General features: G+C 39.6%; 1 protein-coding gene and 1 long non-coding RNA gene across 7 annotated transcripts in view; one reads left to right on the forward strand and one right to left on the reverse strand.

Annotated features, from left to right (window-relative positions):
* Window positions 1-15016, forward strand: part of LOC123362851 — a 109952-nt gene that overhangs the window by 86557 nt on the left and 8379 nt on the right. For 5 of the 6 annotated variants that reach the window (XR_006576602.1, XR_006576603.1, XR_006576601.1 and 2 more), the window contains exons 5-10: window positions 826-1031; window positions 1683-1841; window positions 2227-2279; window positions 9997-10081; window positions 11477-11572; window positions 13651-13800. This is a non-coding gene — a long non-coding RNA (uncharacterized LOC123362851). The remainder of the gene's footprint in view (window positions 1-825; window positions 1032-1682; window positions 1842-2226; window positions 2280-9996; window positions 10082-11476; window positions 11573-13650; window positions 13801-15016) is intronic. The other variant, XR_006576604.1, reaches the window with a different exon arrangement.
* The window catches only part of LOC123362849 (sodium channel protein type 5 subunit alpha-like), a 169369-nt gene that overhangs the window by 56273 nt on the left and 98080 nt on the right, over window positions 1-15016 (reverse strand). Inside the window, exons 11-16 of the mRNA XM_045003355.1 lie at window positions 14766-14907; window positions 13630-13827; window positions 12420-12602; window positions 10279-10405; window positions 2178-2407; window positions 1630-1824 (exon numbers count right to left, since the gene is read on the reverse strand). Coding sequence (XP_044859290.1) covers window positions 1630-1824; window positions 2178-2407; window positions 10279-10405; window positions 12420-12602; window positions 13630-13827; window positions 14766-14907 — 1075 coding nt within the window. The remainder of the gene's footprint in view (window positions 1-1629; window positions 1825-2177; window positions 2408-10278; window positions 10406-12419; window positions 12603-13629; window positions 13828-14765; window positions 14908-15016) is intronic.

Below are 15016 nucleotides of genomic sequence, written 5' to 3' on the forward strand. Positions count from 1 at the left end.
GATGATCTATTATAACCACAGTACAATGCATTCAGAAAATAATAATACTAGGTAAGTAATTTTCTTCAAAAATAAATGTTATGATAAATCTCCAATCTTGAAGGATAAAATTCTTATGGGATCTTTCTCAAAAATCCTAATTAATCAAAAAGAAAAAAATTACCACAAAGAGGAACCAGTAACAACTATGATTGACAAGGTGGCAACAGTAGACTGGTAGAGCAAAGGGGGAAATAAATAAATGGGAAAGTGTGTGCCTATATAGTTTACATATAGATACAATACATCTCTGTTTGTGCACTGGGAGAAAGTGAGATACCTTCAAACAAATCACAAATACCAGCTAAAATCCCAGTTCAGGAAAGCACTTGAGCTGACACTTAAATCCCTCCCTATTTGAGAAAGCACTTACGTATGTGTTTGTCAGTTAAACACATGCTTAAGTGCTTTCTGGAACAGGGATGCCTTTCCTAAATTGGTGTTTAGGAGACATCCCAAAAACATTTAAATGAGGATGCATGTTGTATCCTCCTTTGTCCATCCAATCCATCACATAGGCCCCAAACCTGTGAATAGTTACACACAAGAGTAACTCCAAGTCTCTTGATGTGTGTAAAGTTACATGCTTGAGTGTTTGTAGGAGTGGGACCTGAGGCCCAGATTCAGAAAAACACCCTTATTCTTTCACGTGGGCACTATAAAATAATAATCTTAGCCGGAGACTGATTTATTTGAAAGGCTTACACATTTCTCTCTCTCAGGGTCAGATGCCTATCTTTTCAAAAGTTATGTATAGTTTGTCACATGATTTGCTTTTCTTTTTAGCCATTCCTTTAATTTTGACAACGTTTTCACCTCAGAAGCTGCCTGCTGTGATGGTCTCTGACAGGCAGAAGAAAACTTGCAAAAGTACATCATGGGAGGAGGAACTAGTTGACAATACTAAATATTGTTGCTGGAGATGGTATAGCAATTGCTGTTGCAATAGTTAACACGAAGAACAGAAACTTTCCATTCCAAACTGAAATGAGGTAAGGATGGGGAAATATGCATTTTGAAGACTTCTTGAACCTGAAATACTATTTCAGGGGTTTGTAGGATTTACAAAAAAAAAATAAAATTGAGTTTGCAAGCCATTTTCACTTTAAATTAAAAAAAAAATCACACTTTCCCCAAGATTGTTTTATTTGTTTGTTTAGAAAGTGTTTCTAACTAAAAAGAAGACTGTGATATAGTGTACGAATAGATAAACCAACCAACTCCCTAAAATCCAGGATAGTACAAGTGTATGGTGATTATAGACTATAAATATGTCTTTATTACATTTTTTCTCCTCCATTTCTTCTCTCAGTTTCTCTGAATTTGTTTTTCATTCTCTGCTCCAACATTAACTAGATTTTAACATTGGATTTTTCTTTTACTCCTTTCATTCCATGTTTTTAAATCATCTCACAGTGAAAAAAAATGCTATATTTGTTTGTCAAACTTTTAAATGGGTTTGAAATTAGACAAAATGAGTTTCCAGTTCCTAATATGAGGGTGTAGAAATTGCACTGAATGGGGGAACTGAAATCCTCTCCATTGTATGCATGCAAAAAGTTTTATGAGACTGAATATATATGTCATTACCAGTTTGAAGGAACGTAAAACTAACAGGTTTACATGTTCTTTTCTTCCTTTAGCTTTGGTGTGTAAACTCAGGTCAATTAAGCTTATGGTGACAATTATACTGTCAAAAATATTCCAGCGCTGCTGAAAATAGTAGTAGGGATCTAGAGCAATGATTTTCAAGATCACTTCTGCAGTAAAAATTCCAGTAAAGACCTGTGACAAAAGAAACAGTAAGTCATGTCTGCCTAAAAGGTACTGTGAGCATCTCTCTCTAGACCACCCTCCCACGAATATAGTAGCATAGATATAGGTACATCAGTAAAGTGAACAGCAAACCCTACTTTTATCATGTATATCATAACGGATTGTCAACAAAAACCCTAGCCATGTCTGCTCTTATTCTAAAGGATGTTTAGAACAACTGCGAAACAAGAGTAACATTTGAGAATCCCATATTCTGGAAATTAAACAAAGAATGAATAAATGAATCTTACTACCATTCTTTGTATTCTGGGTAGAAATATATATAAATTCATTCTTGATAGTGAATGTCAGAATTCACTTACCTTGTTGCCTACGTCAATCATGAATTTTAATTTTTTTGTCATTTTATAGTGCTCTAGTGCCATGAAGATAGTATTCATCACGATGCAAAGAGTGATAGTGAGGTCAGTAAATGGATCCATTACTAAAATTGTCACCTTTTTCTTGATTCTCAACCACAGTGGACAACAGTCCCAAATAAGATATTTTAGGGCAAAGTCCTTCAAGCAGGGAGGGCATTTCTGTTGCGATTCTTGAAGTTACAAATGACAAAGAAAACAAAGCAATAACCAGGTAATTAGTGCTGCCCTATGTAACAAGAGAAGAACCGCAACTAATGAAAGCACAGAAAAATTATACCCAAACCCCATCACATCTTCTTGAGATTTTTTACAATCATATCATTCATTTTCTATATAAGGCACTCTCTCAGTCTTCCATTCATTTTTTTAAACAAACCCCAGATCAATGAATTCATATTTAAACTCGTTCTCTTCAGACAAGGCCTGATTCAAAATCCACTGAATTTCAACGGGCTTTTAATCAGAACCTTATTAATCTTAGACATACATTCCTATTGTCTACAACACTGGAAAAATAGGACTGGGGTGACACCTTGCTTCCCGATTCACCAAGAAATATAAAAATTAAAACTACTTTTGTGCTTTCTCCCTCATAGACTCATAGACTTTAAAGGTCAGAAGGGACCATTATGATCATCTAGTCTGACCTCCTGCACAATGCAGGCCACAGAATCTCATCCACCCACTCCTGTAACAAACCCCTAACCTATGTCTGAGTTACTGAAGTCCTCAAATTGTTGTTTGAAGACCTCAAGCTGCAGAGAATCCTCCAGCAAGTGACCCGTGCCCCATGCAGCAGAGGAAGGCGAAAAACCTCCAGGGCCTCTGCCAGTCTTCCCTGGAGGAAAATTCCTTCCCAACCCCAAATATGTCAATCAGTTAAACTCTGAGCATGTGGGCAAGACTCACCAGCCAGCACCCAAGAAAGAATTCTCTGTAGTAACTCAGATCCCACCCATCTAACATCCCATCACAGACCACTGGGCATACTTACCTGCTGATAATCAAAGATCAATTCCCAAATTAATTGCCAAAATTATGCTATCCCATCATACCATCCCCTCCATAAACTTATCAAGCTTAGTCTTGAAGCCAGATATGTCTTTTGCCCCCACTACTCCCCTTGGAAGGCTGTTCCAGAACTTCACTCCTCTAATGGAATGAATTCGTCTAATTTCAAGTCTAAACCTCCTAGTGTCCAGTTTATATCCATTTGTTCTTGTGTCCCTCACTTGTGTAGAATACATTTTGTGTGCAATATCATTAATAACCATGCTGAATGCGACAAACAACTCAGTGATTGATTAGTGCCAAAGTGAAACAGTATTACAATTTGTTTGCATCCGAAGAAGTGGGTATTCACCCACGAAAGCTCATGCTGCAAAACGTCTGTTAGTCTATAAGGTGCCACAGGATTCTTTGCTGCTTCTACAGAACCAGACTAACACGGCTACCCCTCTGATAGTATTACAATTATATTTTGGTTAGGTCTAATTCACATGCACATGTAAACGCTCCTGTATTTTGCAAAAGTTTCAGGTCACTTAAAGTCTAAATACCAGAGACAAAACTCAATACAAACACATAGGCAACATTTATTAAGCTCCAAACTGCCAGTAGATTTGGACAGGGTTATTGAAAATGAAGTAAGGTTAACAGCTATCTTGGAGGATCTCATTGAGTGATGGAAAAAGATGGGTATGATTTTTACATCTGGTGTATGGAATGCATTTGAGTAAAAGGATATAAGTTGCACTTTTTTTTCCAAAAGGCTGGATGTTAAATTACACCAAACAGCTGCTAGCCTATTTTTCCATCATAAGCAGATGGAAGAACACTGTTGCATATATGGCCTACTCACTTAATGGGTATACTGAAGAAAGATTAACACTGTCTTTCTAAAAAGAGAAGTGGCCACAGTCAAATCTCATACACTTCAGGAGATACAGTATGTCCTCCCCTCCAAAAGCAGAATAGAAACTCTTTTCCAATTTGCACATGGGTTGGCAGCAAATACTGATGTGGGAACATTGCTTTTTGATGGACTTTGTAGGATGGCCTGGCACTAAATGCAATATATATTGTAATGCAGATATTATACTGACATTGTGATATGTACTGCTTGATGTTCAGGCATATGAGGTCACGTTCAGATAATAGATTTGTCTCTGAATAGATTAGGTATGTGTTATAGGTATGGATATGATTTCTGTTAATTGACTGTCTTACTGAATTTTCTGACTGAACTTAAGATAATCACACAATGCACTAACAAGATGTACATCACTGAAAACATCATTCCAGAGCTAACATAAATCCACAAGTACAGAGTAATTAATAGCATACAGGCAGCACTACTGGACTTGCTACACAGCAGTTTTCTGAGTGCATGTATGTGTGTTGGGGGAAGGTAATCTATGTGAAATCTATATGTATACATTCTTTGACAGGGTAACAAGCCTTGTGGATGGGGGAAAGCAGTAGAGTGGTATATTTTGACTTTAGTAAGGCTTTTGATACTGTCTCGCATGATCTTCTCATAAATAAACTAGGGAAATAAAACCTAGATGGAGCTACCATAAGGTCGGTGCATAACTGGTTGGAAAATCATTCCAATAGAATAGTTATCAGTGGTACACAGTCAAGCTGTAAGGGCATATTGAGTGCAGGGATCTGTTCTGGGTCCAGTTCTGTTCAATATCTTCATCAATTATTTAGATAATGGCATAGAGAGTACACTTATCAAGTTTGTAGATAATACCAAGCTGGGAGGGGTTGCAAGTGCTTTAGAGGACAGGATTAAAACTCCAAATGATCTGGACAAACTGGAGAAATGGTCTGAAGTAAATAAGATGAAATTCAATAAGGACAAATGCAAAGTACTCCACTTAGGAAGGAACAACCAGTTGCACATATACAAAATGGGAAATGACTGCCTAGGAAGGAGTACTGCAAAAAGGGATCTGGGGGTCAGATCTGGATCACAAGCTAAATATGAATCAACAGTGTAACACTGTTACAAAAAAGTAAAAATAATTCTGGGATGTATTAGTAGGTGTGTTGTGAGGCTGGACATTAGGAAACATTTCCTAACTATCAGGGTGGTTAAGCACTGGAATAAAGTGCCTGGGGAGGTTGTGGAATCTCCATAATTGGAAATTTTAAAGAGCAGGTTAGACAAACACTTGTCAGGGATTGTCTAGATAATACTTAGTCCTGCCAGGAGTTCAGGGGACTGGACTATATGATGTCTCGAGGCCCCTTCCAGTCCTATAATTCTCTGATTTTATTTTAACGCTTCCCAGAAGGATATAATAAATAATATTTTTAAAATAATTCCACCCCAAATGGATGATGGAGCCAAAAATGTTCATACATAAGAGTCCTGGAACTGGGAAAAGAGGGGAGATAGGGCTTCCAACACCATATGGTCAATTCAATTGACAAAAAGTGGTCAGGACAAAAGGAGGGGTGGTGCACAGTTCTAATTGATTCAATATCATGGCATGGGACATGGAAACCTGTCAAAAATATATGATGAGGAAAGGTATAGAATTATTATTACATATTATTACATATTATTACAAAACACAGCTCCCAATGAATGCAGTGGCAGCTAGGTGTGCTCACTACTTCTGCAAATCAGAACTCAGGGTCTCAAGTCAGGCAGCCAGAAAGTAAGGAAAATACAATTAGTGATCACCTGTGAAAAGACTAGTTTAGGTGACTTGACTGACATCAGACAGGAACTCTGTGGCAGAAGTAGGGACAGAATATAATTTTTCAGAGTAGCATTCATGAGACCAGCAATAGTAGGTTGTTATCCTCTACATGGCCAGAGATTGAGGAGACATTTTGCCAGTGGGTTTCAGAGACATTTGCTGACAGCAGAGGAATCTAGAGCTCCATTCCAGGCTCTGGAGGGGAATGTGATCTAGAGGGAGAGGATAAAGCCTTTCACTGGGACTGACGTTCAAGATGTCTGCCAGGAATATTTTGGCTCTTAGACTTCTTCTACTGGAATTTGAAGCAAGTCCATTAGTTTTTTCATGAAGTTCTGGAAGGTCTTAAAATCATCAGTGTAGGAGGGAAATGGAGGTGAGATCTCCATGGCATGAGACTCTTGCTCTTCTTGTATATTGTCCAGTACCAGAAAAGTGTGCAGTACCAATGTGTGTGATATCATAGGACAGTATGTAGGTGCTGGTGGCTGGTATGGTATCAGTGCTTTCTCTTAGGCACCCAATGGAGTTGATCAACATAGTGGCCCCAGAGATCCCAGTAACCCCACTATGGTGAGGGATAAAGCAAGGGATTCCAGTGATAATCATAATGTCTGAGCCTATGATGTTTGGTAAGTTCCCTAGAATCCTCCTCATGAAAGGGGTGGGGTAGGGTAGTACAGTACTGGGATGGATCCTTGTATCAAGATCACTGAGTACAAGGAATATTCCCCTGAACAAAATGGAGGTGGGAGGGTCCTTCAGTATTCTAACCAGTACTGAAGGCTGGAGACTTAAACAAGTCTCAACTTGCTACTTTTGCAGTGGTACCAGAGAGATAACACTGGAAGATTTCCCCAGTACTGTTGACTCAGGTTCACCAGAGATAATGAGATCCTCTGATGAAAGGAACCTGGAAGGAGGTAGAGGACTCTGATAGAAAGTTTGGGTCAGTACTGGCTGGTGAGATGGAATCTTCTGTGGTACCAAGGTGATCGTAGAGACATCTCACCTTTCAGGGGTACAGTGAGATACCAGTACTGGGGCATGGATGGTACCCCTGAGTGTCTAATGGTGCCACAATATATCAGATAGTGCTGTTGCACTGGTTGCTTTGGTGGTAGGTATGTCCAAACAGGGCTTCTTCTATGGCATCAATGCCTCTACTGTACCCTTAGAGGGATGAGAGGGCACCTGAGAATGGGTCTTATGGAGTGATCTGGCCCTCTTCTTCATTTCCTTGGTTGGAGAGACTTTTTTCCTTCTTATTGTCTGGGGCTGCAGATGAGGCAATAATTGGGACTGAGGCAGCCTGTGATGTAGAAGCTGATGTATGTACGGGAAGTGGACCTCTCTGGAGCTAGGACATAGTCCATGAATAGGAACTTAAGTCTAGCCTCCCTGTCTTTCTCAGATCTGCCTTTGGAACCCAGACAGACCTTGCACTTATAAAGGCTGCAAGAGTCCCCCAGACACTGAAGCCAGCTGGAGTGTCTGTCACTGTGGGGAAAGGACCTGTGGGAAATCTCACAGGTCTTAAACCCTGGGGTCCTGGGCATGACAAATTGTGCTCTTACACAAATGACTGAAGAAGGAGAGAAGGGAAAGGTGCCCCACTCTCTAACTATCACAACAGTGCTAAATAAAATAAAGGTATCCAATGAAATAAAGAATTCACAAAGACAAGGCAGGAAGCTGAATACAGCAGACAGCAAAACTCTCCATCTCAAGCTGCAGACGGTTGAGAAGGAATTGAGTGGTGGTGGGTTTGAGCTTCCCTATATACTCTCCTTCTGAGCAGGAGGTGCTGCCCTGTGCAGGCATGGGCCCACGGACACTACTTTGCTGTTTCCAACTGAGTATATGGGCATGCCCACATCCTACAGTAGAGCACCTGTAGGGACATATACTTCAAGAACTTTAATTAGGCTCCCTTGTGCATATGCACTATGATAATCTTTCCCAATATCACAGTATATGACAGAGTAAGGAATAGAACTCAGTTCTCCTGAGTCCCAATCTAGTGCCTTAAACACAAGAGAACATCCTTTCTCCTTCTGCAATCACTACCTCATTCATTGCCCATCCTGTGCACTGAATGAAAAGAGGTTCCTGTAGAATAAAAAGTATGTGGTCACAAAATTAAAGACTGTATCATAGAATCATAAGTCTGGAAGGGACCTTGAGAAGTCATCTAGTCCAGCCCCCTATGCTGAGGCAGGACCAAGTATACCTAGACCATCCCTGACAGGTGTTTGTCCAGCCTGTTCTTAAAAACCTCCAATGATGGGGATTCCATAACCTCCCCTGGAAGCCCATACCTCAGACCTAACCTAATCTCCCTTGCTGCAGATAAACCAATTACTTATTATCCTAATTTCAGCAGAGATGGAGAACTGATCACTATCTTATTTATAAACGTTTTTAACATATTTATCAGCTCCACCCTCAGTCTTCTTTTCTCAAGACTAATGTGCCAACCAATTTCTGCTCAGAGATTATCTAACTAGGTTTTGGGGCATATTAGACTTGGTTATGAGTTAGCTAGTTTAGATCCTCCAGGCAATGTTAGAGCCCATTTTACTAGGGCACAGGCAGCCTCTGCTGCTTCCTTGCAAAGCATCCCCATTTTGGATATCTGTATAGCAACTACCTGGGTTGCAGTACATACTTTTACCAAGCATCATGCCATAGTGGAAGGATTTCTAAACCTAGTATCATTTTTGTTGGTCTCCACTGGACCTACTCCAACTTGTCCACATCTTTCTTAAATTTAGAACTGGACACAATACTCTAGCTGAGGCAACTCCTGTGCTGAGTAGAGTGGAACAATTACCTCCTGGGTCTTACATACAACTCTCCTGTTAATGCACCCCAGAATGACATTAGCTTTTTTGCAACTTCATCACATTGTTGACTCATATTCCATTTGTGATCCACTGTAACTCCCAGATCCTTTACGTGGTACTACCATCTAGCTATTTATTCCCCATTTTGCTTTTTGTGCATTTGATTTTTTTCTTCCTTAGTGCAGTACTTTTCACTTGTCTTTATTGACTTGCATCTTGTTGATTTCAAACCAGTTCTCCAATTTGTCAAGGTTGTTTCCAATTCTAATCCAATTCTAATTCTAACAACTCCTCCTACCTTGATGCCCTCCACAAATTTTATAAGTATACCTTGCACTCCATTATCCAAGTCATTAATGAAAATATGAAATAGTACCAGACCAAGGGACAGACCCACTAGATAGATCCCTCTCCTCCAGTTTGCCAGCAACATATTGATCACTACTCTTTGGATACACTACATGCTCCTTATGGCAGTGTGTAAAGTACAACACACTGCACGCTCCCCAGCATAGATATAAACAGTAGTGTAGACGGTGATGCACTGCTTTGGTGAATAAAATAAGGCCTGAACCCAGGTATGTACCTTTCTACATACCCAAACAGTGCCTCCTCTAGCTACACTACTATTTTTAGCAGTGTAGTGTCCTGCTGCCTACCCACTACCAGAGTCTTTCCCCACTGCAGGGAAAGGCTCCAGTGGCAAGAAAAAGCTCTGGTGTGAGGAGACAGTGGAGAAAGACTCTGGCAGCTCCCCAATGCCACAGACTTTTCCCGCTGCCTCTCCTGCCAGAGCCTTTCACATCGCAGCACGCTTTTCTCTGTGGAGTATAGCTATACATACCCTACACACTGCCACCAGTGATGTGCAGTGTAGACATTGCCTTTGAGTATGATCTTTCAACAAGTTTTGCACCTACCTTATAGTAATTTCATCTAGTACACATTTCCCGAGTTTGCTTATGAGAATGTCATGTGGGACTGTGTCAAAAACCATACTAAAAATCAAGATATATCACATCTTCTGCTTCTCCCCTATCCGCTAGGCCAGTAGCCCCATCAAAGAAGGAAATTAGGCTGGTTTGGGATGATTTGTTCTTAACAAATCCATGCTGGCTATTTCTTATAACCTTATTATCCACTAGGTGCTTATAAAATGTTTAATAATTTGTTTCAATATCTTTCCAGGTATCCAAGTTAGGCTGACTGGACTATAATCCCCTGGCTCCTCTTTGTTATTCTTTTTAAAGATAGGTCCCCTCTAGAAAGACAGGTATATATTCACAAGGGAGCCAAATTAAGGATGCACAGAACATTTATTCTGGTATTTCCTAACTGACGCATTTGCAAAGGCTCTATTCTCTCCCCCCCCCACATCCGTTTTTTGTTGTTGTTGTTGTTTTTAGATTTTGATCTTTCATATCAACATATGCTTAGGTTTGAATTAAAAAATGATGAGAAATGACTTACCCTCCAGGACACAGGTAATGGTACTGACTGCCCCAGTTGCCCTTTGACTTTGTAGTGGCTCATTAAAATAGTCCACTGACAGATGATGGGGCAAATGCTTCTTGCTCACTTCACCACATACAGGGGTCTGTTTAAAAAAGTAAACATGGTTAGTAACATAAAACAGGGCAAAGTGAGGTAAGAATTAGTCAGGGATAGCCATGGACATTCATATGAATGATGACATGCAGTGAAATAAATGGGCCTCTTCTATAGGAAATAATAGCCATGTAGAATGAGTTAAAAAACAAAGGCCTGACTCCCTTGTGGCAATGACAGTTCCCAGGGTATTTGCCTTCCAGCATTCTGAACAAACTTCAGATTGGTTAATGAGATTCTGCCCATCTAAAACTTCTCTTTGATTATAATAGTTTGCCTTTCCTATCCTGAACTAATCTGTAGTATTTCTTTTTCATACTCAAAAAATGGATTCTGTTTTTTCTCAAATTTTTCATATTAAAAAAAATTCACCTCTGGGCAGAGACCAGACCTAGAAAGTTTTTATTCCTCAAGAGATAAGTTTGAAACATGTCAGGCTCAATGAACCACAGACTAGCAGGTTCCTGCCAGATTGTCTAGTGGACTTCTGGGGACCCCAGGCTTCTGGTGTTCCTAGTTCTGTGCAACTCCACTATGTGTACTGTCCCAGGGCCAGAGATGCAGGACTTCCACATTCTGCAGCTCTTGGGAAGCCTCACCATGTGGACTGCCCTGGGGGCTGCACAAATCCGACAACCTGTTGAGCCTGCTTCCCTGAGAGTCAGACAGTCTGGGGAGACAGCTGGCCTGGGAGTCTAGAAGCCTTAGGGTCCCTGGCCAGAGCAGTTCACATGGTGGGGCTTCCCAGGAACCATGGGATCCCTGGCAGCTGCTCACTGAAATTTACATGAATCATGTTAGTTTAAGTGAGCAGCTGATAGAGCCCCAGCGCACATATCTCATTTTGGAAATACCAAGTGCTGATATTTCCAAAACAAAAATGTTACAGAATTTCCAATTAATGGGAAATTTTAAAAAATTTGGGTTTGGTCCACATCAAACCAACATTTGAAATATCTAATTTCACACAAACTAGAAATTTTGCCAGTTCTAATTTAGAGTAGCAGAGTCATAATTATAGCTCGTTTGACTTTGCACACTTGGTTTTCACCAACATTAGGTGTCATCAATAGTGACCTGCATTGGATTTCATTTTCCAAAGCACTGAAGATCTCATCATCACCAAAATCAGTTTTGGAGCCAATGACTCTGCCAGGTAACTGGAAATTGAATATGCTTTCATGGCTGAGCCTGCATTTCATTTGATTTGCACTGGGACCACAAGTAAGTGCACGAAGAAAATAAAAGTCCCAAAAAACGAAAAAGGGAAAAATGGCATAGCATTGTGCAATATGTTTCTTGGGAATTATAAAGATTTTTAGTACTTCAATCAACCATGGAAGGTCTGTAAATCCAACATTAAATAAAGTTACTCATAAAATGATTTAATTTAGGGCAGGTCTACACTACTGCTTAAGTCAATCTAATTTACGTCGCTTGGGGTGTGAGCAATGCAAGTTACATCGACTTACGCTCTTCCCACACCGGTACTATGTCAGTGGGAGATGCTCTCCTGCCCACATAGCTTCCGCCTCTCATGGAGGTGGAGTAATTATGCTGACAGGAGAGCACTTCACCTTCACCAGATACACTACAGTGGCACAGCTGCATCAGTGCAAAAGTCTGTTATGGAATGTTAATTAAATTCCAGTTCCAATTTTTTTTTTAATTTCCCAGTATTACACAGAATGTTAACATATTTTCACCTACATATATTTTAAATGTTCATGAAAATATTTCTGTTATAGCAAAATGCTTCAGTGCATGTTGATGCCTCACTTTCATTATATCTTCTCTGCTTTCATTCACACATAACTTTCTCAAAAGTTTTCCTTTTGCATTGAAATATTATCCGCTTCTTTCTCGGGTGAAAGGAGATTTAGTTTTAAAGACCAAAGAAGCAGATGCTAGCTTATATCTATAAATACAGCATTCTATTGCTTTTGAGCAATTTCTGTTCTAAAACTGACAAAGCTATAAGGATTTTCGATTTAGATAATTACCAGGTTTTGTTGATGGCTACTGGACTGTGATTTGGGAACTTTTTGATCTTCCCCATAATCTTCTATCCCTAAGGACATATTTTTATTTCTCCTATTGCTTCTATCTTTGACTTCTTTGGAAGGTAAAGGTGACATTTCAAAGGAGCAAAGTGACTTCGAATCATTTCCTTTAGCAGCCAATGCCTAAAAGTAAACAAACAAAAAACATAGCTGATACTCTAGATACAGAGTTAGGATATCACTAAGGGAAAAGTACTGCTGGGCTCTATTAATTCTTGTTAACAATTATCATTTCATATAGACGGTTAAAATACTAACTTCATGTTTCTGGTGCAAGCTGATCACTGAAGGTATTAGGAAGGATTTCCCACTCCATATAGAGAATTGAGCAATTGGTTACATGCAGTGTTTGTGTGCAAACAGATACTCCCCCTGTCAGAGGCAAAATATAAAACTTTGGATCATTCATACCACTCAACTCCTATTTTTCTGTGTACATATTACAGATTGTACAGAATCAGTTTAAAATTTGAATATTAGCACATCTGTCCACTTCCCAAAATGAGGACTTAAACACTGAAAATCGCAACCTCTCTGTTGGGTATCTTCAGGACCACAGTCACACAGTGGTCTGCTGTCATCGCTCCAATCTGTGTTTTCAGCGGTATTTCAAATATACAAGAATCCTGCTCTCTAGGAGCCTGATCCACTGAAGTCAATTGGAGTCTTTTCATTGTCTCCAATTGGCTTAGGATCAAACTCTAAAGCAGTCAAAGAATAGAATTATTGTATGTTTCAATACCCAGCCTACCCACAAGAATGGGCCAGCTGAGCAATGGAATAAAAAAAGAAAACGTTCATGTGTCCTTATGGAAATTAGAGGTTGGTGGAATTTTAGACCCATCAGCCTTTACAATACTATTTTGCTTACAGTACCATGAACTAATGTTGCATTTTTATGTTCACTACTCACACTTTTCTGTTCACTACTCACACGTAGTATTTATGAGTGAGGAATTGTTTCTATTTGCTCTAGAAAGCACTCTGATAACGTTGAATAAGATAGTAGCCGGCACCTGTTCTCATCAGTGATCATAGTGTCATTGTTTATACACACTCAAAGATAAGGAGGGACTGATAAATTCCGCTACGAATGTTATATATTGTAAATGGAGAGTGCCAAACATTAACAAGGGAATAGTTTATGGACCTCTTGCTCTTTTTTCAACAGTTCCATGGCTTCCTGAAACCTCCTTTCCTTTGCCTCAGTTTCAGCAATAGTAGCTTTGTTCTGCTCTTCGTATGCCATAGTCACTACAGCCAGGATCAAGTTGATCAGATAAAATGAGCCCACAAAGATGACCAGCATAAAAAAGAGCATGTAGGTCTTCCCAGAAGCTCTGAGAGTCTGTAAGCACAAAGTACACACTACAGTAAGAAGTCTGAAATGACATTTCATGTCTAATTAGATTAATAAATATTGAAAAGCACATTCAAGATGTAAAGCATTATATGAAAGTAGTAAATATTATTTTAAGGTATTTTTAAAAACCTTGGTTACATTTCCATATTCCTGAATAAAATGCTTTTAAAAAAACCCTTTAAACCTCCACAGCCTATTTGGGCTTCCTTTCCCGCTTCCTATACCACCCTCAATGAGCCCTAATGACCTTCCTGATGGTGGCCAGTAGAGCTCAGTTTGGGTGAACAGAAAGGGAGCTGCACATCTGAGGGGAAGGCTCTGTTGTGCTACTGGAGCAGTGCACGGTGACATCTCAGTCCCCTTCTGCTGCACTACGCTCCCTGGGACTGCAGCGCATTAGGGTTAGTTTAAAGGGCTGTGGAAGCATTTTGTTGTCCCCTTGCAGGAAGTCTGGCAAACACCGCCGTACGAAGAGGCTATGCTCTTGCCAAACAGCCATCAAATAGGAAGAGTTTTAGTCAGATTCAGAGGTGCAAAGCTTTGTATTAGGTTACCGCTCCCAGTTCCTTGTAGTCCCCCTTTTGGGGGATATATATGTAGCATGTTTTGAATCTTTCCTCCAGGCTAGTAAAATCTTCTGCTTTGTACTTATTGACCTATCATACAACAAGCTATTAAGTGTTTTTCATGAAGTTTAATTTCCTTGTAAAAATTATTTATTGAAAGAAATAGAAGCTTTGTATTGTGAGTTAGCTGTAGTACTCTCATCATATGGATGTGCACAGTATAGTCACTTATTCTGTGACTTGTGCCCATCATTTAATTTTAGACTTCTTTTCCTCTCTTTTTACTTTAAATACTTTATAAATTTATCCACCTACATTACTGCTTTATTTAATATTTGAATTCAGTAAATCTGATACCTGTTGATAGAGACGCTCCCAGTAATCTTGTGTCATCAGGCGGAACGAGGAAAGAAAGGCCCAGCCAAATGTATCAAAACTTGTGTAGCCAAAATCAGGATTTCCCCCAACTTTGAGACATACATATTGAGGTGGACAGGAGCTACAGATGATTAATAAAAAGTGATGAAAACTTAAAATGTCCAAATTTAAAGGTAAATAGCTTCAGTTCCTGTGAAAACTCAGATTATACACTCAGTTATACTATAACT

The sequence above is a fragment of the Mauremys mutica genome, chromosome 2 (genome assembly GCF_020497125.1).
Source record: "Mauremys mutica isolate MM-2020 ecotype Southern chromosome 2, ASM2049712v1, whole genome shotgun sequence".
NCBI classification, from domain to species: domain Eukaryota; kingdom Metazoa; phylum Chordata; order Testudines; family Geoemydidae; genus Mauremys; species Mauremys mutica.